The sequence below is a fragment of the Rhinolophus sinicus genome, chromosome 15 (genome assembly GCF_057876585.1).
Source record: "Rhinolophus sinicus isolate RSI-liver-muscle chromosome 15, RSI-T2T, whole genome shotgun sequence".
In the NCBI taxonomy this organism is placed as follows: domain Eukaryota; kingdom Metazoa; phylum Chordata; class Mammalia; order Chiroptera; family Rhinolophidae; genus Rhinolophus; species Rhinolophus sinicus.
Window position 1 is genome coordinate 9,804,478 of NC_142515.1, and position 24,998 is coordinate 9,829,475.

At 52.3% G+C, this 24,998-nt stretch overlaps 1 protein-coding gene across 2 annotated transcripts in view; it reads right to left on the bottom strand.

The window, feature by feature from the left end:
• The window catches only part of GRK5 (G protein-coupled receptor kinase 5), a 194,278-nt gene that overhangs the window by 14,150 nt on the left and 155,130 nt on the right, over positions 1-24,998 (bottom strand). For both annotated transcript variants that reach the window (XM_019725274.3, XM_074338979.2), the window contains exons 5-8: positions 10,204-10,304; positions 8,347-8,439; positions 3,827-3,890; positions 2,255-2,395 (exon numbers count right to left, since the gene is read on the bottom strand). In XM_019725274.3, coding sequence (XP_019580833.1) covers positions 2,255-2,395; positions 3,827-3,890; positions 8,347-8,439; positions 10,204-10,304 — 399 coding nt within the window. The remainder of the gene's footprint in view (positions 1-2,254; positions 2,396-3,826; positions 3,891-8,346; positions 8,440-10,203; positions 10,305-24,998) is intronic.

The following is a 24,998-nucleotide window of genomic DNA, read 5'->3' on the forward strand; positions in this document are numbered from 1 at the left end:
ATTCAGTGGTTCCAGGTGAGGAGGCAAAGGGGGAGTGGCACCGGGTCCCCTGCCCTTTCAGGGATCCGGCCAGGATGGTGTCTTTGTGTTTACACCACAAAAGCACATGCAGGCATTAGTTGGCCAAAACTGTATGTTGCTTTGTCGGCTGGTCAAGAAAAGCAAGGCCCAGATGCCGTCAAACGTCATCATTGCAGGGACGCGGGACTGGGCTGTGGAGGTGGCCAGCGGGGCTTCATGAAGTGGAAATCAGCGTGGCAGAGACAGTCTCCCGCTGCACGCAGGACACGCCTGGCCAGAGGGACCATAAGCAGAGGGGATCTAGTCCCTTGCTGGTGGAGACCAGCCTGAGGCGCATGGGCAGAGGCCATGGGGGGTGGGAGAGGCGGCGGGACTGCGTCTGAGGCAAAGTACACTGGGTGGTAGTCGTCCTTCTCCACTTACAGAGATGGTACAAATGAAATCTGGCCACCATGGACCCGGCTGGAGATAGGCTGGGCCAGAAAACTTGGATACAAATATCAGGATCAACAGGGTTATTTCTGAGAAAGGAGACAATGGCAGTGAGGGTGAGAGCTCTGGGGACTGTGCTCTGGCACCAACGGACAGCGCTGCTCCCCGACCCTCCCCACACCTACCCAGGTGATCACCTAGGAAGGACTCCAGGAGGGGCAGAGGACAGGGGACAGTTGAGGAAGGTCCACGCCCTTGAAGACGTGTCCCTTCAGGTCTGCCAGGCACACAGCCTTTCCCTGATTAGAAACTACCATCACCAACCCCGACAAGAGCCAGAACAGTCCTTTCTTTTACTGACGAGGGCTACAGCATTGAGATGGCGAAAGTGGTCCCTATTGAAGGGGGCTGGCAGCACCGAGGAAGGTTCCAGAATCAAAGAGGCCTGGGGTCAAAATAATGGCTGGTGTTGGTCTCGTCCACTGCCTCCCACACAACCCCATCTGCTGGGCAGGGCTGGCAGCTGGTGGCAGCCTGGGATGAGACCCAGAGACGCACACTTCTGTCCCCTTTGAGCGTCACCTTATAACCACCCCTTTCTAGGGAATAATGCGAGCATGAGGCCCATGGCATGTCTTGCTCTCACACACAGCTGGTGGGCGTTTAACTGGGGCAACCTTCACGGAGAGCTACCAAACGGAAGGCACACACACCCTCTGACACAGCATACATCCTGCAGACACTTTCACAGAAACGTGCCAAAGGGAGGTTCAAGGATGGACATCACAGCCTGGTTTGCAGTGGCTTCAAAACCAGAAACGCTCCTATCCATGGGGACTGGCTGCATAGGTTCTGGTTTCTCTCTTCCCTGTAGACCAGGGGAATGGCGCACAGCGTTTTAAAAAAAGGTGCAGCCATAGATCTGGATATAGAAAACGATCTACATTTTAAGGGGAAATTAAACATTCATGCTCAATGAATCGAACATGTGGAAATGGTTCCTTAAAGAAGGAGGCTTTTGTTTTTATTTTGTATCTGTCTGTGCTGTTTGAATTTTTACCTTGTACATACATTGTTTTTTTGTAGTGACATGTGGCAGAGACACTTAGAGCTGACCAAATACACTCTTCCACATCTCCCTGCAGGTGGCGTGCCCCTTGCAGGGACGAGCTCTGGCCCACAGACTGCAGGCAGAAGCGAGGCTTGTCACTGCGGCTGAGGCAGTGACAGCCTCTGCACCCCAGAGCACACTTCCATGACTAAGACGGAGGAGGGTGGCCCGGTGACTGGATCCCATGCGAGTGACAGAACAGTCTTTGGTGTTTTCAGCTACTGTGAGTTGGGGTTAATTTGTTACAGCAACAGAGCTTAGCTTAGACGGAGAAACACCGCGGACATAAACATAACAAGATGGCGCCTCTCCAAAGGCTGACTCCACCATCTCCGCCATGAGGAAACCAGCCTACAGAGCTCTGTGGAAACAAAGCTCCTTGGCTGGGCCCAGGGTGGGCTTCTTTTGTCCACCGAGGAGCTTACAAGGGGGTCCTGCAGAGTCAGGCCCGAGTTCTACACACAGAGGGGAGCCAGCCTAGCTCTGGTGACAGGACAAAGTCAGCCATCATTGACCATGTGGTGCCTTGTGACAGAGGAGCGTCTGGCTGCCTTTCTGCAGCTTACTCTTCTCACTGCATTTCACCTCCCTGCGGATGGGGAGCTGCCATACTGAAGGACCACCCACTTCCCCAGGGACAGAAGCCCTGGTCACTAGAGGGTAGCCCGTCACTGGGCCCTGGATACTCACCACAAACTGACTGTTGACCTTTTCTAGAATCTGCTTCTCGTTGAGGGCCATGGACTCCCCTTTCCTCTTTTTGATCCTCTTCTTCTCCAAGCGCTTGCAGGCGTACATTTTACCAGTGGCCCGAACCTGGCAGGCACAGACCTAAGGTGCAAGAAAGAAGCCAAGGAGATGGGAGGGGGGTGGGGATGGGAGAGAAGACAAAGGGATTAGAAAGTACAATACAAATTAGTAGTCACAATACAGCCACGGGGATATGAAAGACAGTTTGAGGAATATAATCAATAATGTTGTAAAGGTTTTGTAGGAGGTCAGATGGGCACACGTCTTACTAGGGAGACCACTTCATGGAGAGTGTAGATGCCTGACCACTGTGCTGTACACCTGAAGCTGAAGTTGAATAATATTGAATGTCAACTATAATTAAATAGACATACAAGGTCACAGCCTGTGGAGCACAGCATAGGGAATAGTCAATGGAGTTTTAACAGCTGTATATGATGTCAGAGGGTAGGAGACTGGTGAGGAGGGGTGATCATTTTGTGAGGGGTGTAAATGTCTAGTACATTGCTTTGTACACCTGAAACTAATAAAAAAGGAATGGAAGGAAGGAGCCAAACAGATGGAACACGTGAAGCCTGCCTGAAGCTCCTCCATGGCCAGGACGCTGGGCCTCGGGATGGGGACTGCTGGGGCCACAGCTGGCCACGCCTGGCCCTGTGGGAGTCCTCAGCCACAGGACCGGACAATGCCTGGCCTTGGACCCACAGCTGCCTTGGGCCCTGCCCTCAAGATCTGGCTTCAGGCCCACTCTGCTCTCCTTCCCCACACTTTAGGTGGATCCTAGATCTAGAAGCCATTTATGCTGATGTTTAGATGACTGGCTGGGGCCTAAAGCACCTTCCTCTCTCACAGGCCACTAGATTTTCTGTCCTAAGTTTCCAACCAGATGCAACCATTGCTAACTGCGGACTTTCAAGCCCCAGCTGCTGGTAGAAGATGCTTGTTGGGGGATCAGTGATGAGAGACCCCCGAGAAGCCCGAGTTTATAATTCAGAGGAATGGAAACCAGGGTACTTGGCTGCTAATCTTAGTTCTGCCCCTTATTGGTTGTGTGCCCTTGGCTGGGTTCCCTAACCATTCTGAACCTCAGCTTTCCTTATCTCTAAAATGGGAATAATAAGGCTTGCCTCACTGCTGGGATCAGACAAAGTTCAACAGTGCATATAGACAGCGTTCTCTGGCCAACTCGTTTAGGCCCCTCATGTCCTCACTTCTCCTTCCAAACACAGCTAAGAACGCCCATTTCTCCTCTCCAGTCTGGAACCCTGCCTGAGGCTGGCTGCAAGAGCAACTCTGTCTCACCTCCACTGCCACACACAAGGAGACTGCTCCACACTCTCCTTTCCCATTTTAGACACGTCTGACCTTCCCAAAGGCTCTGAGCCTCCCCCTCCCTCTCCACCAGGGGGCCCACAACCGAGCTGTTTGCTGCTCAGGACACTTTAGGCAGATCCAGAGGGGACAGAAAAGGTGTGTAAAGAATGGGAACTGAAAACATGGACGTTCACTTACCTCCCCAAAGCCCCCTTTTCCTAGCACTCGGTACTGCCTGAAAGTGTTTTTGGTGACTGGTTGCCTGGAAAAAAGCAAGAATCCAACATTGGTCTCATGGTGTGAAGATGCAGAACCCATAAGCAACAGACACTGGCAGCATTGAACAGAGTGGGTGCGAAGCACAACTCCATGCCCTCCTAACCAGGCCAGGGGACCCCAGGATTCATCGCTGCAGATGGGACCTCAAAGACTTACTCTGGGGCTGGGTGTTCAAATCCCAGCCCACCAGGCCAGGTCGCCCTGAAGCCTGGGAGAAGAGCAAAAGGGCAGAAGGCTTGAAAAATGTGAGCTGGAGCTGCTTGACCGCACTTTCCGTGTGGTTCCCCCCTCTCTCCCAAATGCAAATCAGGTGGCTAAACTCAGAAGGAAGCTGTGTCCTCTGTGCAGGGAGAGGGGAGGGGGCCAGGAGCCACAGAGATTCAGTGTCCCACGGAGGACAAGGAAACCGCAGCCCTCCCCACACCTGCACACCTCTGCCTGCCTAGCAGGTCTACAGCATTCTCTCCCCAGGAGCCCGGGGCTATTCCTTCCTGCTCCTCCAGCCCAGGCCTGGCAGAGCCCCGAGAAGACCTGTGTCCAAGTCTCGTCTCAGCAATCTGTCACCATCGGCTCCTGACCTTTCCACCGAGGCCTCTTTATTATATTTCCCATAGCTCCAGAACACTAGAAGGTCCTGTCTGCCAAAAGCAGAATTTAGGAAGTAATCATCACTTCGTGTCTCCAGACGCCCCACTTTAATTAGCCAAAGCCATGTAGCATGTCTAATCAGACAGGGCCTCTGACCACGAGGCAAGGATGGGACTTCTCGGAGTAAGTAAACAAACGTGTTAAGATGCGGAATCTGTGTTGCAGATAACTTGTGCTTTTTCAGCGCTGGCCTGTTTGGCTACGAATAATCAGCTTTTTTTTTACCTTTACTGAGGTATAACGGACAGTGTAAACGTGCTGTTTTGATACACGTATACACTGTGAAGTGGTCACCTAACCAAGCTAATTAACATCCTATCACCTCACGATTACCCTCTCTCTTCTTCTGTCTTTCTTTCCTCCCTCCCCCAACCTCCTCCTTCCTTCCTTCCCCCCTCTTTCCCTCCCTCCCTCCCTTCCTTCCTTCTTTTCTTTCTCTGGTAAGAACCCTTAAGACTTATCCACGCAGCGAAGTTCAAGTATACAACGCAGTACTGTTAGCAACTGTCACCACGCTGCACGTTGCGTCCCCAGAACGTACTCATCCTGCGTGGCTGAAACTTCGCACCCTTGGCCAACATCTCCACATTTCCCCAATCCCCTCCCCACCTCTCGCAACCACCATTCTGCTTTCTGCTTCTATGATTTTGACTGTTTTACATTTCACATGTAAGTGAGATCATGCGGTATTTATCGTTCTGTGTCTGGCTTATTTCACTTAGCAAGTGTCCTCCAGGTTCAGCCATGTGGTCATGAATGGCAGGGTTTCCTTCTTTTTTAAGGCTGAATAATACTCCACTGTGGATACGTGGGGATATATGTATATATGCCAAAAAATTGCATACAAGTGGACACTTTGGTCAACGTTGCTCAAGCAGGAGTTCGCCGTCATCAGAAGTGTCTGGACGCTGATGGTAACCACTTTGAGCCCCTCTTGTAATTGCAGAAGTCAAACGTGACTTGTGTTCATCTTTTGTTGTTGGTATATATTATTACAATTTTAATACAGTTTTCCTTTCTTAAAATGTGTATACATTTTTTGGCACCCTCTGTATATATGTACACACACACACACACACACACACACACACCACCACCACCACCACATTTTCACTCCCATGTTCATTGCAGCATTATTCACAATAGCCAAGATACGGAAACAATGTCTATGTCCATCAACTGATGAAATGGGTAAGAAAACAATCAGTTTTACGACATTAAAATTGGCTCTTGGATCTGCAGGACTATTTTTGAGCATCCTCCAGCTCCATCCCAAGATCCTGACCAGGGTGGGGCTTGGAATGAGACTGAATTGGCCAAAGAACTGGGTCAGCCCGAGAAAGACCCGTGAGCTTCTGGTCACCCAGCAGCTCTTGAATGAATCTTCCACAAAAACTCTTCTGGCTGCTGGGTCCAGTGGAGGATTTGGGTTTCACCGGAAATCACATCTTTGGACCATGCTGTTCTCACAGGACAGCCCTGAAACCCCAGGCCACGCCATCTGGAATTCACATGCTGTGACTCACTCTCCTATCTGGCGTTTCTTTAGGATGCGGGGCCCAGGCCCCACCAGTAGCACAGGGCTGCCCTACTGCAGGACTGGCCATTGCTCTGTATCTTTCTTCTGCACACGAGCAGCCCGGGCCCTGGAGAAACCTGCCGAGCGCCAGCGTCCGCCATGCGCCCTGGGAGCGTTTCCTACAGCTGCCCTCGAAACCACATGAAGGCGTCCGGGCCTAACAGTTTACGATACATGGAGAACAAACAGTCGGTCGACATTACCGCAGAACTCCTCTGCTAGGGGAAATAAGTGTAATACAATTTCCGAGGAATTTCTTGGTTAACCTTGGGAGGGAAAGAATCCTTTTAATATTTCAACAGTACAGCATTAAGGGGCCATGATCTTGTTACCAAACAAAAAAAAGGGTGGAGGGGGAGGCAGTGTGTTGTCAGTCATTTAGGATGGTCCCTACTGGCTTCAACAACTTAATGCAAAAGGGCTTAACTTCTCAGATTTAAAAAGTCCATTTCTCCATTTCATGTGCTTGATACACACAAGTAGGTAAAAGTCAGTGGCCACAGCTGGATTCTGTTGGAATGGGAGTGTTGGGTAGACGAAAGGTGAAGGATTTGAGTGACGGACCTGGAGTTCAGATTCCAGCCTTGCCAGGCCCTTGCTGTGTGACCCAAGGACACTCCATCAACCTCTCTGAGCCTTGCATCTTCAATGAAATGAAGATATCAAAAAGGCATTTGCATCCAAAGGCTTTCTGTAAGCTGCTGTTCAAATGTCATTATTAGAACTCTAGGAAGAAAGGACATGGCCCCCTTTGGGGGTCTCTGTAGTGGGAGTCCCCACTGCTTAAATCACCCTGTAAGGTGGCCAGTGACAGTCAGTGGGCTAACAGAGAAGGCCGTCCACTGCTCACTCTGTCATTCCCATTGGTCAGGGTGCAGAGAAACGTCCCTGAGCGGCTGATGGGCAGTGTTTTACTCTGGCTTCCTGAAGTGGGCAGGGAGGGACCGGGAATGGGGCTTCTAGCGGGTTTGTGTCCTGAAGCTTCCTGAGCCTCTGTAGGGGCCTCAGCCAGCAAAGGTGCTGATACATACCCAGCAGCAGGATGGCTCCATGCTCTCTAACCACAGCAGACACAGATGGCTGCGAGTGCCAGGCCTTCAGGGCACAGGTTGCTCTCCCAGCCTCATCTACCAGCTTAGCCCAGAATGGACTTAATGCAGGCATCACCCTGCCCTGCAAATCCTGAAACATGGTGGGCAGAGCACTGTGCCAGGAGTCCTGGTCCAGGGACCCCCTTGGCTATACTACAGGCCCGCTGGGTGACAAGGAAAGCCACGTCCCCTCTAGGTCTCTCCTTCCTCATTAGTCACATGGAGGCCACATCTGCCTGGCCAAGTCACCACCATGCATATGAGAGTACTTGGCAGAGAACGACGCAGCAAATAAAATATGACAAGATACTCAGTCTCACCCAACGTTAGAGATGAAAAGATAAATACAAAGGAACATTGCTGCACATGTATGGGACGGGAAGACATGAGAACGGTGTTGCTGAAGCTGACAGGAAACAGGCACTGGGGCACTGGCAGGACTGGGAATCGAACAAGCTGCTTGGGAGGGCGATATAGCAGGCCCTCACCATAGCAGGCCCTGACCATAGCAGGCCCTGACCATAGCAGGCCCTGACCATAGCAGGCCCTCACCATAGCAGGCCCTCACCATAGCAGGCCCTCACCATAGCAGGCCTTCACAGCTTAGCATCGGTGCTTTTGGATCCTGAAATGCCTCTGCTAGCAATTTCTATGGTCGTACTTGAAAAGTACATAGAGGTATATGTACAAAGTTTTTCATTACTTAGGGAAGGTTGCACACAAAATTGAGAGCCACCTCCATGTCCATCAATAGGGGATTGGGTTAAATAAGGGACGTGCAACTCATTCAAAGAATATGGCAGCTCTTCATTCTCTGATGGATGAAGAATTCCCAAGGACAGTGAACCAAAACAGAACCAGATGCCAAGATGCTGTATGTGTACGTGAGTGTGAGTGTGAGAGTGTGTAAGTACACTTTAATAAGCACAGAGCATTTCTAGAAGAATACACAAGAACTTAACAATAGAAGGGTGGTTAATTTAATTTGATCCATGGGTCCATGGAGGTACCTGATTTTAATATCACTTCTCAGGGGAAAAACCAGTAACCAACCCCCTCTTCCCCCCCCACACACACGCACATTGTCACACGCACATAGGGTGTGCCAGGGGAGTGCTCACCTTTCCAACCACTTCCACTGGAGAAAGCGATCAAAATACATGCTGTCCAGATACTCGTGGAAGGGTTCTCCACTCAGGTAGTTGTGGACAGACCTGGCTCGGAGGGAACAGAGAAACATTTTATCATCCTGATCCAGCAGGCTGACGCAATGCTCCGGCCTCATCCATTCCCAGACTTTGGAAATGCAAACACACAGGGTCCAGACGCCCCACCGTTCTAGGAGGTCACTGAGATTGCCTGGATGATCCTGCAAACATGGGCAGAGTATGTGGCACGGGCACATTCCAGGCCTGGGGTACAGCAGTGAGCATGTGGATGGCATCACAACAGTAAATAACAAACATGAAATTGGGACATGTTATCATGAGTTAGGGTTAGGTGAGGTCCCGGGGTTGGGCGGGGGGAGTCATGGAGATCTTTCGGAAGAAGGGACAAGAGTGGAGATGACAACAGAAGCGGATTTAACTGCGTGCAGGGGAGCATAGGGACTCCGAGGTGGTGGGTGGTGTTGGGCTGAGTGGGGATGAGGCCCCTGAGGGCCCAGGCTCTGGATTTGGTCCAGGATAAGCAAAGCCGTGGGGAGATTTTCATCCCCGCAGCAGAATTTACTGGTCACTTGCTATGGGCCTGGCCCCAGGCCAGACCTGCAGCGTTCTGAACCTGGCTGCAGGCAGGGATAGGATTCTTCCCTTTTTAAAGTGGCAATGCCAACAAATCTGGCCCAGGCACCTGGGACCTAGGGAGGGGAGGTGCCATGGGGAGTGGCGGCATTTCACAGCTGTGTCCTGCCAAACCTGAAAACGGGCTGGCATGGGGGGCTGGTGTGGCCACTCCCTCAGGGTCCGGGTGTCAACCCAGAGACCTCACTGGTTGTCAGATCTGACAGATGGCTAGCTCCAAGAGGGCAGCAACCGGGTTTGATTCTGCTCACGGCCATGTCTCCTCGGCACCTAGCACAGGGCTGGGCCCCAAGCTGGCCTCCCTAAATGTCCGTCCTCTTTGTCACACTCCCTGTGCATGGGGGGTGATGGCTTCCTTGCCCCCTGCCTGGCAGGAAGCTCAGTGACAGCTGGGACTGGGCTCCTGCTCACCAGGGCATCCCCCAGCACCAAGCAGAGTGCCAGGCACACAGCAGGTGTATTTATACCTGTGAGGCAAAGGCTGAACAAGGGCACGCAAAAAGCTCCCCATTCGCCCAGGTGTGTGGAGTGATTGAGCTCCGGACGTCTCTTGGCATGTAGGTATGTTGTATGCCTGCGTGAGTTAGCTTATGGGGAGCAGTGCGTGTGGGCAGTGAATGTGTGTGCTACGGTTTCGTTGTGTGTGAGGGCTTAATTGGTACACGGCTGGCACTGCACCCACAGACTTGTCTCATATTCCATAGGGTGGTTGTACGGTCTGCAGAGGTGATTGGGTGTGGCTCTGACGGCAGCCGGCAGCCCCCTCCTGTAGCAGTGCCACCTGGCTGTGGTTGGTGGCAGCGGTGGTGGTTGGGGGGCCGGGGAAGGATTTCTAAACCACCCAGACTGGGTCAAATTTTTGCACATTCCTCTGTCTCAACAGCCTGGAGAGCCACTTGCTTTCAACACCCTTTGAAGCAGATGTTTTCTTTGGCCTTGGCCCCCTGGTATCTTTTTCCCTGCTTAAGAAGTATACAAATAGCTAGGTGGCTTGGCTGGGGTCCTCGGCCACTGAAGACCTGTCCCAGGTGCCCAGTGCTCAGGAGGAGGCTAGAGGCGGCCTCTCTCGGGCAGCTGTGTGGCTACCCAGAGGAGGCTGAGGGGCCTGAGGCCTCCAGCCCAGGAAGGGAGGGAGACGGGTCCGCCTGGGGAGGCCAGGCGGGCCGCGGCACTTACTGTGCACAGGCAGAAAAGAGTTCTTTGCTGGGCTTCTGAAGGAGCTTCTCCTCTGTCTGGGAGACTAGGTCCCGGCCGACTTGAGTGATGAAAACTGGGGACTGGAAGGAGGAAGAGAGAGGAGGCGGTCAGTGATGGGAGGAGCGGGACGGCCAGGACCACCCCAAGGTGCTGGGCGCACAGTGCCCCTCCCTGAGTGTCTCGCCCTCCCACCCACACCTGGCCCTGGGCCACGTGCAGTGTTCGGTGGTGCAGGTAAGCAGCTGGGCGGGAAGCTGGTGAAGGAGCCCAGACTTCGGGTCAGATTTTTGGCTCTGCCACTTTCAGTTGGCGTCCCCTCATGGAGGTCACACGGCCCTCTGAGCATCACTGCCTGCGTCTGCAGAACATCCATCACGACATCCCCATGCCCTGGGCCTGTGGTCAGGACTGAATGAGGTACGCGCGTGCACATGACATAGGGAGCTGTGCAAGACAGCCCCGTCCATCAGCCACCCCGTCGGAGCTTGCTGACGTCCCTCAGCCACTCTGGGGCTGTCTCCTCAGAGGGCAGACATGAGATGAATACCTTCCTGGTCTCAAGGTCATGAGCAAACAGGTCTGAAATGGGCAAGAGGGCAGGTGAACAGGATGGCCCAACAACCAGGGGAGGGGAGCTCAGCAGCCCTATGGGGATAGCTTTGTCAGGGACAGGCCTGGGTTCAAATCCCAGATCTGCTACTTGTAGCTGTGGGACTTGGGTCTTGACTGCTCAGTCTCAGTTATCAGGAAGATGACCAAAAATAAGAATGTCTCCCAGAAGGAATCAACGAAACATTTAGGTTAAGCCTTTGGCCCAGATCCTGGCACACAGTAGAAAGCATGCAATAAATGTCACCACTGTCATTTCGTTCTTCTTCTTGGTTAAACTACCTGGCCTGAATAGTTCAAGTATGAAAGAGCATCTCCAAGAGCTTCTGCGTCCCACCCCGAAGCAACCACCTCTGGGAAGGTAGCCCCCCTGCACCCGTCCCCTCCCCGCACCAGTCACCCTCCACCAGCTGCTCACTCACCAGGTGGGTTTTTAATAAACTAGAGCAATAATTGCAAAAATTGCTGGGAGTGGGCTCAGAAAGACAGGGCGTAGACACATCTTTCCCAAAGATGTTGAAATCTGAAAGGCTTTCTTTCTCTTCCCAGCTATTGAAATGTGACCATGGGCCTGATTACTCTGCTAAGCCCACCGGGCAGTGTCTGGGGAGGCGGGTTCCATTCTAAGAGTGGAGGTGGGGCAGCCTAGAATGGCTCTGGTGAATGAAACCAGTGGCTCATTTTCTATTTTGCCACCATTCTGAATGCCTTCCTTCTTCCATTCCTTCCTTTCCTTCCCTTCCTTCCTTCCTTCCTTCCTTCCTTCCTTCCTTCCTTCCTTCCTTCCTTCCTTCCTTCCTTCCTTCCTTCCTTCTCCCTCTCCCAGGCCCTGCCCTCTGTAGGTTTCCCCTGCCCTGGGGCCTCCCTGCGGTGCAGGGGGAGGCCTCAGGTGTGGGGGGAGCCTCTGTGATGGCAAATGCCACCTGTCCACTGAGTGCAGGCAAAGCCAATTACACATGCATCTCAGCACGTCTCCCCGATGTCTGCTGTCTCCAGTCCTGGGTGGTGGGGGCTCCCTTTCGTCCCACTCCACCCTGGACCATCCCTCTCTCCCACCCGAACAACTTAGTGGGACTGCAGAGGAGCAACCATTGCAGTGCTGGTTTCTGGAGCTCCTGCTGCTCCTTTCACAGAAAAGATGCTGAACCGAGAGGTGGGAGCCCTCCACTCTGGCCCACCCTCTGCCCTTGGCCATTTTGGGCCTCCATGTTCTCCTTGGTAACAGGAAAGAGCTGCTCGAGATGCCTGATGGGTCCTTCAAAACTTGGGAATTGATGGTTAGGAGTTTTCTTGCTTCTAAGACTTGGGGAACTTTCCCGGGAATTCTGGCATCTGAGTCTCCTAGAGATCAGTAACCCCAGGCTACTTCAGGGCAATCAAGTATTGGAAGAAACCTTGAGGCTGTGGGCAAATGTGCTTCAGGAGGAGAGGTGATGGCTGGCGCAAACTTGGTTGGCAGGGCCCAGGGGCTGGTACAGAACTGGTGCCCACCATTTATTTGTTAATGAGGGACATAAAACAATGTGTTGTGCCAGGATACGGCTTGAACCTGGGGTGAGTCAGCAAAGACCAAATAGAGATGCTGGGTGGATGGGCCACAGGGAGAAACAGCCATTTCGTGGACCTCGGAAGAGGCACCAGGGCTGTGCACTCACATATACCACCTGTGGCCATCAGATGACCCAGGGAGGACCCACCCTTACCCACAGTGGGCCCAGCCTGGTACTGGGTACAGCGGGCTGGGGGTCGGGTCGAGTCAGGTCGGGGAATTTAAAAGGTGAAGCCAGTGCGGTCCTTGACGGCAAAGCACTTTTTCTCCAATGGGACATAAATGAGATAAATTTCTATCATAACAGAAAAGTGCTTTTGCATCTCTTGGCTGTATGTGGTGATGTATAAAATGGGCTGGTTGGAACTCCGTGGTTCTCAAACGATATATACATATTTTTAGCAGCAAGCTTCTTTTCTCCTTCTCTGCATGCAATTTATCTTATAGACTCGATGTCTAAAACAAATAGAAATAATATAATGGGTAACAATAGTTTACTTATATTGAGGCCACCTCTGGCCGGGCGCCATGTGGAATGCCTCATATGCATTTTTTCACTCAGTCTCCATTGTGGCTCTGTGAGGTAGACACTATTATGACGCTCTGTGAGGCAGACGAATCACTTCGCAGATGAGGAAACCAAGGATCAGAAAGGTAAAGTCATTTGCCCAAGGTCACCCGGACAGTAAGAGGCAGAGAGGGGATTTGAACCCAGGGTGAGTGGGTCAAGGATGAGTTGGAGGTGGTGGGGTGTCTTGGCCACCTGTAGTCCCCTCACTCCCCACCTCCCAGGAGGCCCCTGAGACGTACGTAACCTTAGCTCTGCTGACAGAACACTGCGGCCCTCCAGCTGAGGCAGGTGGAGCTTACATGGAAGATGCCATAGCTCAGGGCCATGAGCCACTGGGCTCAGGGAAGGGGAGATGCTTATGGGAGGGTCTCACTGGGAAAGGCTCCCGCAGGACGGGGTCAGAAGCAAAGCGAATCTGGCTGCAGACCCCTCACCCCTCCTAGGCCCGCCCACCTGAAGGGCTCCCTGCTCAGCCACCCTCCCCTTGCTCCTAAGCAGATGGCAGGACTGTCCCGGGACTGGAGGTGACCCAGCTGTGTGTATGAAGTCGCACCATCCCATTCCTTGGGGTTGGCTGGCAGGAGGGCTCTGGGGACACTGCCCACCGGTCAAAGCCCTAATGAGAGTTAACAAGGAGGTAATAATGCATTTAGTTTAACGACCATGGGTTCAAACTCAGTCTCTGACTCGACATGAAGAGACTAAGCGATTCCAACCAAACCCCCTTTCAAGTGACTCCAGAGAGTGACACCTTTGCCAAGGAGAAGGGAGTAAGACGCCGTTGGCCAGTTTAAGTTGGAAAGTGAAACCCAGACCTGCCAGGAGAGTGAGCTGAGCGCTGCTCAAAGGGGCATTTCAGTGGGACATTCGCTATTTGCACTGATGGAATCAGAGGGTGTCTGGTCCTTCCCCTTCCTGTCAGAGAAGTCAATTTCAAAGGGAGACCATTAGGAAGGTTCTGCCTGGGCTGTATGTAACGTCTGACCCACGTAAGAAAAAGGGCCCCCAGATGTTCACAGGACTCTGGGGTTCCAGCAACCACAATCCACCCCCTGCAGCTTGAAAGCAGAATTTCATGCAGTTTCAGATCTCTTTCCAGGAAGTTAATCTCTTTTGGTCCCAGGGGGCCTATGAGGAGGCTGAGGAAAGGGGGGCATATCTTCCGGGCCAGGTGGGCTCTGGACAGCAATGGCAACCTCACTGCACCGAGGGCTCCGGAGAGCTATGGCTGGGATGCCCCTGGCACGGATGGAGGGGACCCAGTGGGCTTTGTACCTTCACTCTTTTCTAATCCCCTCTGGCCCCTTTTATCTCCATGCCCCTATTACGATCTCAGTGTCCCCAAGCTGCCTGCACTACCTGTGACCCTAAACTTGGATGTATGGCCTAGCGCATACCTCTCTCATCCTCTGCTCCATCAAAATGAAAAACATCACAATATTCAGGCACAGTGTTGATGAACTCCTTTCAATACCCTGGAGCAGGGATGTCCAAACTTTTTTCAACATTTTTTACCAAGGGCCATATGCGGTAAAATACACAAACAGCCGGGCCACTCACTCGAGGTGAAGTACGAATTGCCTCACTTGGTTTATTTTAAGTAAACTAAATATATTTTTGGAATTTGCTGCGGGCCAATTAAAAATGGATTGCGGGCCGCAGTTGGCCCGCGGGCCGCAGTTTGGACACCCCTGCCCTGGAGTCTCAGGACTTCTAAAGAGGAGATGATAGATGTTGGTGGGGGGACAGTCTGGTTGGACTGAAAACCTAAGGACTAGTCCTGAAGCTGCATTTGCGTGGCGATGGCTTTGGAGTGAGCATAGGCAGTGGTTTACAGCACCCCTTGGGGCTGCAATTGCTCAAGGGCTCACCCCTCCTGGGTCATAACTGCAGCTTCACAAAGGCCTTCTGTGCTTAACCTGAAGCAGGACAATCTGGGGTATTTCAGGGACTGAGCAGGCTGGTGAGGAATGGATGGTGGTAGAAAAGACATTGGCCTGGCTTGGGCACGAAGCCACCCCACAAATGCTTTACTTAGCTCTCAATCGGGAAGCATATGCTGATCACCCACCACTCTCAGGGCTCTGCCTCCCTGGGATTCTCCAGCATCCAACCTCCGTGATTTCACAGCGAGAAGGACTGAAGCCCCAGGCAGGCCTACAGCCCAACCCCAGTGGGCTCTGCCAGTACTGGCCAGGTCATCCAGTCTCAGCCAGCCTGGCCGTGAGTCCACAAGGTGGCGCTGTTGCGCCCTTGGTGTCTGTGCCTCCCTGTGCAACCAACCCCGGGTAGACCAGCATCCCCAGCCCCCAGGCCTCTAAGAGCAGGGAGGCCAGGTGGCACACGGGAAATAATGATCAAGTGATTCATCGCAGACCTGAGGACTGCGGCCTTTGCAATAACAGTTGAGGGGTGGGGGGGAATGAGAGATTGGTTTTGGCGGGAGCTCTGGAGAGGGAAGATGAGAGAAGTCGGATGTACCAGGTGGAGGGGACAGCACCGGCAGAGACCTGGAGGCTGGACTGAGTGGGGAGTATGGGGGTGCTGCTCAGGGGGAGAAGGACTCATCCAGACAACGCTAACTAAGCAGGACTAAGCACGTGCCGATGTCTCTTGCGAGGCTGGTTCTCCCAGCCCCGAGGGCGGCATTGTGAGGGCCCTGCCATCAGCTGCCCCAGTTGCTGTACCTGCTCTCTCTGGGCCTTGCTGTCCCCTCTGCACTGTGATTGATGACTGGCAGGAGGAAGGGACATCATTTCCTGCATCAGTGAGAAACTAACTCCACATGTCTGAGGACCCGTTTCCCAAAGCATCTCCCAGCTTCAAAGTTGCTGGTTTGAAGATGTCAACGTGGAAATGTGATCGACTGCATGTGGCTGGTGCCCTTGGAGGCAGCCAGGGATGGAGGCACACAGTTGGGCCATGAAAGGCTCTTCAGAACCACCTCCCACTCCTCCTCTGTAGCCATCGATAATCCTGAAGACAGAACCCATCATGTCACCCTCGGAGCCTTCTAGAAACACACACCCTCTACTTGTTCAGAGATGCAGGACCCACGATGGAACAGGAGGAGGAGGCATTGTGATCACAGGACTCTCCTGGGCCCAGCTGATTCAATGCATTCATGGTACAGATGGGGAACTGAGAGAATGGACCAAGAAGGGAAGGGACTCCTCCAAGGTCACCCTGCTGGCCCATGCTGGAGCCAGGACCAACACACAGCAGGGCTCCATGGCAGGCTTCAGAGCAGTAATGAATCTGAGCTGCATGGGCTCTGTCAGCTGTTCTGGGCCAGCTCTAGGGGAAGGACTTAGCTCTGCCTTCATTGGTCCCACTCAAAACCAGCTTGTCCCCATTTCACAGATGGGAACATGCACACACGGCAATCTTAGCCCTGGTATCTCTCCCACCCACCTGTCCTCTCCATCGCCACCTCAGTGCCCGGTTTCAAGAATTCTCTTCTCTTGCCTGGACTATCAGTAGGCCCCTCACAGCTCTCTGTTACCACTTACACCACTTACACCACACAGCACAGGTGGTCTCCACTGCCAAAGGACCAAGTCCACTGCCTTCTTGGGCCTGGCCCCAAACACCCTTCTCGACCAGCTGCCCCTTCCTGCCTTCTGCTCGTGGGTGATCTCACGCTACACTCGCTGTTTCCTGAGCAAGCTCTGGCTTTCCGGCCACTGGGCCTTTGCTCGTTCCTTTAGAAGGAGCTCTTCGTGCCCCATCATGGCACGTCCAAAAGTCACCCAGTCTTCAGGACCCCCTTCCAATACAACCTCATCCAAGATGATTCTCTGAGCAGGCAGGACCTTCCACCAACCCCACCTCCCAGTGACGACTGTCACCATCATCACCATCATCATCATCACTGCCATTTCCTGAGCACCTACTACATATTAAGTCCTAGGTGCTCTACATGGGATAACCCTTTTTAATCCTCTCAAGGGAGGTTTTATTATTACAATCTGCATTTTACAGATGCAGAAATAGACTCAGAAAAGTGAAATAACTTGCTCAAGGTCACATGGGAGTAAAGATAGGATTCAAACCCAGGCAATCTGGTCAGAGAGGCTCTTCCCTAAGCCCCATCGTGTCCTCTAAAAGATGCCAGAGTCCTTCTCGGATAGTTTGAGGAGGATATGACTTTGGCCTTGAAGAACAAGGCTGGATAATGAGGTGCAGTGGGCGCTACGTGTTTTGGCAAATGCTGTTTGTATAGTGCCGTCAACGTACCACCCCCACCCCCCACAGGCTAATGGCCAACATACGCTTTGCTTCAACATATGAAAACATCCCACCAACGGGCTCAGTGCTCATTAGCAGTGGTTCCATCAGTGAACAAAAGGTCAGTCCAGGAGACTGGCCGCTTTATCTCCAGACGCAAGCACTTAGGGCTTAATGATGATGTATATTTTCACATGTGGGCAGCTGACATTCCCCATGTAAACTATTATGATCAAGTGAAAGGCCAGCTCGCTTGACTCCAGCAATTTCCCAATGTGGACAGACCTAGCTTTCAGGAAAAGCAGAGCAGGACAAGACACTCTGGAAGAAAGGGGTTCCATGGGGTCCCCTTCCTTCCAAATAACAGGGGGTTGCCCTCCCACCCAGTGGAGGCAGCTACCTTGGGGGCCCACCCCCCATTTCTCCTCCAGGACAGGAGGGGGAGGGACACTTCCACAGCGGCCCCTTGACCCTTCACAAGGGGATCTGCGTCAGTGACGGGAAGCCGCCAGGGCCTGGCCATGGGCGGGGGCAGGGGCGGGAAAGAGGCTCGTTGTGGGCTCCTGGAAGAAGGGGTTGGCCTGACAGTCATTGGCCCCTTGACGTGAGTTTCTCCACATTTAAACTTCTGCTGCTCTCCAGAACAATGCCCTAAGGAGAAGCTTGTTGTCCCAGGGTCACAGATGTGGAAACTGAGCCTCAGAGAACTCTTTGAAGGGTGGGAGTGTTCATTCCTGTCTCATCAGCATCCAGCACAGTATTTGGTGAGCAGCTAGCATATGCCACACATGCTTGTAGACCAAATAGTAAATGGTGGGTCTGAGATTCAAATCCAGACTCCAAAATCTGTAATCTCTCAACCCCTCTTTGCTGAAATGAACAGATGATATTCCCGGCACATAGAAGGTAGTCAGTATATGTGTGGCATAAATGTGTGTGTACACATGTGCATTCATAGCAGGAAAGAAGGAGGAAGAGAACAAAGACGTCTGTCTGTCAGAAGCACCTTCATGAGGTCATCTGGTCTACCCCTGCCTTTGGACAAGTGGGCCAATCAGAGTTCTTTGGGAGTTTCTTAGTTATAACCTGTTGGAACGCCTATCTCGGGCAGAAACGGTGGGCTGGAGGCTTGGGATGGCCAGCGGGGAGAGAACCTAGAATCGACCTTGGGAAAAGCATCCTTGTGCCAGGGACTCCTCGGCCCAGGTACAGCCATGTCTCTCTCACCGTTTCATTTCATCATATCCCCCTCCCTTCCAACGAGTCCCTCTTTTGTTTGAGCAACTGGGTTAAGTACGTGCTACTTGCTGCCAAGACTAGTTCACCATCTGTAAAACAGGAGTTGGGCCAGGTAACCAGAAGTAACTTCCAGATGCTACCTAACCCACCAGGGCTTCCTTTCTCTCCTCGCTTTTCTCTTCCCACCCTCAAGGTGGCTGTTTCCAAGCTCCATGAAATAACTGAGGCCGGCTCGCTTGACTCCCGGAATGAGAACTCAGTAAAGATAGCACGGCTGGTAGGAGGGGGACAGAGGGGGCCTCCCTCCAACCCTAAATCCTGGCTTGAAATGAAACCTGCTTGTACAATCACAACCAGAAGACAAAGGACAGTTTACTGAACGGCAGCCTTGGACAGCATTTCCTCACTAGAGGGTTGATTTAAGGTCTGGCTGACAGGAAGAAAAAGCACCATTCTTCCACCTTTTTAATCAAAACCTTCAGTGTCATGTGGAAAAGCCACCGCCGTGTGCCCGTCTGGGATAGTTCCTCTCTCTGTACACAGCCAGGCAGTAGGCACGAGCCCCAAACAAGACCAGAACCAAAGAAAAAAGGCAGGGTTTTGTTTTCTTTCTCACTGGGGAAAAAGAAATCCATCCAGCCAAATGCTCATGAGCGAAGTGCTGTGGGGCCACAGCTCCCTCCACGCGGTGCCTGATGTCTGTATCCTGCAGCTCTTGGCGGAAAAAGCCCAACTCCCCCCCAGTGTCTGCATGGTCAGCCTTGATGGGGAGACTGCATGGTCTAAGCAATGTGCCGGATGCAGCCCCATTGGGCAGGTCCACACGGCTAGACAGGCAGCTGGTAGCGGGGGTCCTTGGGGCAGAAGCCAGAAAAACGACCAGTCTCCCCCTCAGGAACTCACTGGGCCTCCTTTAAGTTCTAAGGGAAGGTGACGTTCACCGCTTCCATTGGGGTGGGCCTGGTCTCCACCAGAAGTGACTTACCCTGAAGCAGAGGAAGTTTAAGCTTTGGGACCCTTTCCCTGCAGTCCTGCGAGCTACAAGTGTTCTAGGTGGGAGGTTTCACGGGGGAAGCATTTCTACAGAAGCACCTCAGGTACCTTGAGATCGCAGATGAAAAGGACCTGAATCTCCAAGGCTCCTGTCATTTGTTATGATTTCTTTTCCCATTCTCAGGGAAGACTCGCTTTTGTACCTAATGTTCTGTTCTAAGAGAACACTCCCCAAGTTATTTAAGCTTCAGCCCCCACAAAACCCAGATCTTCCCTTGTCTCCAACAGCACTCAGTCTCAAGGGGGCCTTCTCCAGAGGGACACCCAGGAGTCCACCTCCTGCCTGATGCCACCAACCCTTAGGACGATGGAGCCTGACCTGCACCGTTATCTTCCGCGATGAACAGCCAAAGACGAGTCCAAGGGGCTCACGGGACCCTCAGGGCTCCTCACGGTTGGAGGAGGAGGTGAGGAAGGCCAACGCCCTGGCACTGTATTGGGAAGCAGCCCCGGGGCTTCTGTAATGACCACAATTCCGTTATACCTGCGACCACCCTGGAAATCTCCTTAACTCTTTGGGCAACGATCTCTTGCATTAATTTGGGGGTGACCCTGAGAATGGCTGCTCACTCTGCCAGGCCGGGAAGACCTTAGAAGGGATGGGAGCAAGCGGAGCTAGAGGTGGTGCTACTGCTGTGACTGGTCAGAAAACAAGGAGATTGTTGCTTCTCCAGCTGGGGCCTGAGCTGATTCAGTCTGTCAGTCACAGGGGTTCCCCGAGTGTCCATTCTGTGCCCAGGTCAGGAGCTGCACCCGAGCGACCTCATCGACCACTCACTCGGTCAATGGCAGGAGTTCAAGGCTGATGGGGACCAAGGGCGGCCAGGTGGGCTGCAGCCGACCAGCCCGCAGGAGGGAGAGCTCAGGGAGGTGGTTGTATCAGACTGAGGTGGGGTTTGACCAAGGCCCAAAGGAGGAAGGGGGTTTGGCTAGGCAATGAGAAGGGCTCTTCCTTCCTTCAACCTGGCATTTTCACACTGGGAAGTACTGAGAAGGGCAAGGCTCCGAAAGAATCGATTTTTCCCTATGGCAAAGACACTTCTCTGGACAAACTTAATATGGCAGGATTGCCTTTGAGAACCTCCATCCCACAGCAGGCTCAGAGTGAACATCAAGAGAAGGAGGGGCCACGAGGCCAGGAAGTGCTCTGAGGGAGGGGGTTCCAGCCTTTTCTGATGGTTCCCCTGCTGACCTGGTCACCCCAGGTCACAAGGTGTCACGGACCCTGGGTCAGCAAAGTACAGAACCACAGCTCTTGAGAAATAGCCACAACCCTTCAAGAAGAGAAAAGCAGATTGGGGCCTAACAGATCTTGACCCATATTTCTTTGCTATTCAAGGGCTTCGCAGAAATCAGGATGAAGGATTTTTAGAAGTCAGGAAGTGAGAGGATGTTTCTAAACATTGGCAGAATTTAGCCAGGGGCCTGAGAGCTGGGCAACTTTAATGAGAAAGAAAGGAAAATACACAAGCAACCCTGCCCGAGCGCTTGACTCCTTACGTCAAAAGCGAAAAAATGATAATTAACAAAATGAAATATGCCTGGAGGTGGACTGAGGGGCCAGCCGGGCTCTGTCAATTCGATAATCCCGGTCATGACCTATGGGCCCAAAGTGCATGATGGGAGATGACGCATTGTTTACATATGCTGCGAGCTGGCTCTTGGGGACCCCGAGAGTGGGGGTTTTTCCTGGCAAGTGGCTTGAATCCAGCCAACTCTGCTCTGGGGCAATGCAGCCACGTGCAGGTAATTGTCGAGTGGAACCTGGGTCTGAACGGCTGGGGTGCAGAATGCTCACGGCGGGGAGTGTCCCTCATTCCTTGTGCGTGAGAGGCAAGGGCCCTGTGAGCCAACTTTCCATCTTCCAGAACACCCTCCCATTCCACGGCTTCCAAACCGGCTTCACTTTGAAACTGTGTTGGAAATATCTTGGCCTTGGAAGATTTTTCTCTGGTGAGGATTTCATTCCCTGGGCTTAGGAGTGAAGGAGGGGCAGGAATCTCCTAAGATCCAGGGAAATCAATGTACCGCATCACCATGGTGTCACTTCCCTGCCTAAAGCCCACCTGCTCCACACGGGGAGTCAGCCCAGCGCAAGCACCGCAGAGACCAGCGTCACCACCCACCCAGGGCAGAGCTTGGGGGAGGGAGATGTTCTTCAGAAAGCCTACGGCTGAGCTCTCTGTATCCAGCCACTCTAAAGAGAAGAACTCTGGGCAGGAAATACTCTACATACACGGGGGAACAGGGAGTCGGAGGCAGAGCTGCTCCGCCAGCATGAAAGGAACATCCTACTTCCTGACCTGGAAGGTCACGAGAAAGGAAAAGGGACCCAGACGGGCATACTTGGGCCTGCTGTGAGGAGCCCCAGCTGGCACATCAGTCTCAAGGACCTCAGGAGGAGCAGGAAAGAAATCAGGCTTTGGGCAAAGAGCATCTGTTTCTCAGGAAAGGTTGGGGGAGGAAATAAAGTATGTCTATTTGAAGGACAATTACACTCATTAAAAATGCTGTGTAGAGAGACTGTGACAGGAGAATGCTGAGGACACAGTGCAAAGTGAAAGTTAATGCCCAGGTTCAGGGCCAGTAGCTGGACAGGGGCAGAATGTACATCCTCAGTTTGGCCCACCTGCCCTCCTGGACCCCCTCATCCATGGACACCTGGGATGGTGGGGGGGAATTTTGTCTTTGGTTAAGTTTTGAGAAGATAAGACAGTGGAGGAGAAAGACTACGGATACTGGAATCAGAAAGAGCGGGGTTATATCTCAGATTCACTCTTTTTTTGTTGTTTTTCTTTCATGATGATAAAATATACAGAGGATGCCAAAAAATGTATATACATTTTAAGAAAGGAAAACTGTATTAAAATTGTAATACTCAATATATACCGATAACAAAAGATGAATACAAGTCACTTTTGACTTCTGCAATTACAAGAGGTGCTAAAAAAAAAAAAAGCATTCAGACACTTTTGATTACGGCGAACTACTGCTTGAGCAATGTTGACCAAAGTGTCCACTTGTATACATTTTTTGGCATCCCCTGTACATTGCCATTGTAACCATTTTAAAGGCACAATTCAGCGTACATTGATTACATTCATAATGTCAGCCACCCTACCATCTTTTTCCAAATTTTTTTCATTGTCTCAAACAGAAACACTATACCCGTAAATCAATAACTCCCCATTACCTCCCTCCCACCAGCCCCTGGTAAACACTAATTAACTTTCTGTCTCAATGGATTTGCTTATTCTGGACATTTCCTATAAGTGGAATCATACAATCTGTGGTCTGTCGTGTCTGCTTTCTTTCACTTAGCATCATGTTCGCAAGGTTTATCTGTGTAGTAGCAGGTGTCAGAACTCCATTCCTATGTCTGGCTATAAATAATAACATTCCATTGTATGCATAGACCACATTCTGTTTATCCATTCATCTCTTCATGGACACTTGGGTCATTTCTACTTTTTGGCCACTGTGAATAATGCTGGTGTGGACATTTGCATACGAGTATCTGTTTGACTCCCTGTTTTCAATTCTCCCAGATTCACTCTCTACTAAGGAACTTTGCCCAGGGTAAAAAAGAGGACAATTGTGTCTACTACACAGAACTGTCATGAATATGGGATGAAATAAAGAAGTAAAGCACATAGTGTACAGTAGGTGCTAAATTAATGTTATGTTGCCCCATCTCCCCCATTAAAACCCACCCTTAGTAAAGGAGTGGGAAGGGGTTCATGACAGCGCTACCCCTTCCTTCAAGGGTGTCTCCGTTTAAAAAGCACAGATGTTCAAATGGTGGAGCCGCAGCCCTCTCTGCTCTGCTCGGACACGACACAGGGCTCAGTATCTGACACAGATGGACGGGCCCAGGAAGAAGTGCCCCAGAGGAGTTCGAGCCCAGTTACAGGCCAGCCATGGTGGGAACCTGAGAGCCGAGTCAGGAAGCATGCCTTCTGGTGCCTTCTCTCCAAGCTTGTAGCACAAAGTTGTGGAAAGCCCAACGAGGAGCATTCCAGTCTCCTCCGAGCCATGTGATCCTGGGGAGGTGGTGGGGAGAGGGGGTCCAGCCCCTCTTTGGGCCTCAGTTCCCTCATCTACGAAATGACAAGTTTGGCTTAACTCCATGTTTTTAAAACTGGGTTCCATGGAGCCATAAGTGTTCTTCTCAAAGCCAGGGCCTGGGGAGATGGAGGGAGGCAAACGGGGGGCCTGGCCCTCAGGCTGCTCAATTATAGCAGATATTGTGGACTGGATGGCCCCTGAGATTCCCCTGGGTGCTGCAGCCAACCCTAGGTGCTGTCCTCCTTCTTTTGGGGTGAACTGGAGGAAAACTCCTCAAGGATGAGCTCTCGGGTCCTCTTCCAATGGACCTGGACTTCTGGAGGCCCAGCCCCAATTCAGAGGAAAGCTAGAACAGCAGGGGTGGTCCCTGGGGAGCAAGGCAGCTGCTGGGCTCCGGGGCGAACTGGAAACGACTCAGGAGCCCTGGCAGGCCCTGCTGCCCTCCATCAGCACCCCGGCTCCCTGGCGAGTGCTCCTGGGACAGTAACAAACCCTCAGCAAGAAGAGATGCGAGCGGTAGGGAGCCAGGCTAGGCTACCTTAGGAGAGCAAGTTACTTAACCTCTCTGTGTCTTCTCCTCACCTTTAAAACGGAGACAACAATCCAGGGGGTAGATGTGCAGATCGAGTTATTTAAAGCCCTCAACAGAGTCCTTGGCACATAGTAAGAGCTGTTTCTGGGACTGAATTTTATCATTACTATAGGTGGTTAGAGTGGAAGGGCAACACCCAGACCAACTTCCTCCCTCTACCCATGGTGAGGCCCAGGGCGAGGGGACATCTGGCTGGGAGGGGATGGGAAGACGACAGGCCTGGCTTCAAGTCCCTGCTCTGGCCCTACTGGGTGTTCTTGGGCAATTACTTAACCTCTCTTAGCCCCCGTTTCTCAACCTTTCAGCTGGTTATTATGAGGACTGAGTTAAATGTGAAACATGAAGTTCCAGGCATACAGTAATTGCTCAATAAATGCTAGCTCCCTTCTGTCTCGCCCCAGGACAGCTAGTGAGCACAAATGTGGCTTTGTTTTGATTTCCTCTGTCTGCTGCTCCCAAAAATGGAAGAGGAAGAGGTCCAGCCCCTCCACTCCCCCACTGTGGCTTCAGAAAACTCCAGGAAGTTCCTTTCTCAAGTTTTCTTTTCAGTCCTCTTCCACCCTTGGGTCCTCTTGCAGTGTTATGGTGGAAAGTAGGAGAAGCCAGGGGCATGGCCCAGCTGCCCCTCCAGCCCAGCGCAGGACAAGCTGAAGGGAACATGGACTTCAAGCTCACCAGATTCATCAACAGGATGAAGACGCTGCTCTGGGTGCTGGGAGACAGACGAGGGCCAAGCAATCTTTGCAGAGAGGAAAAGCTGGGTCCAGGGCCACTGGCTGGAAGCCCAAGCCCCACAGAAGATGGGGCAAGCTATTGTAAAGGAGGGATTTGCTCAAGCCACCCATATTCCATGTCATGGGCTG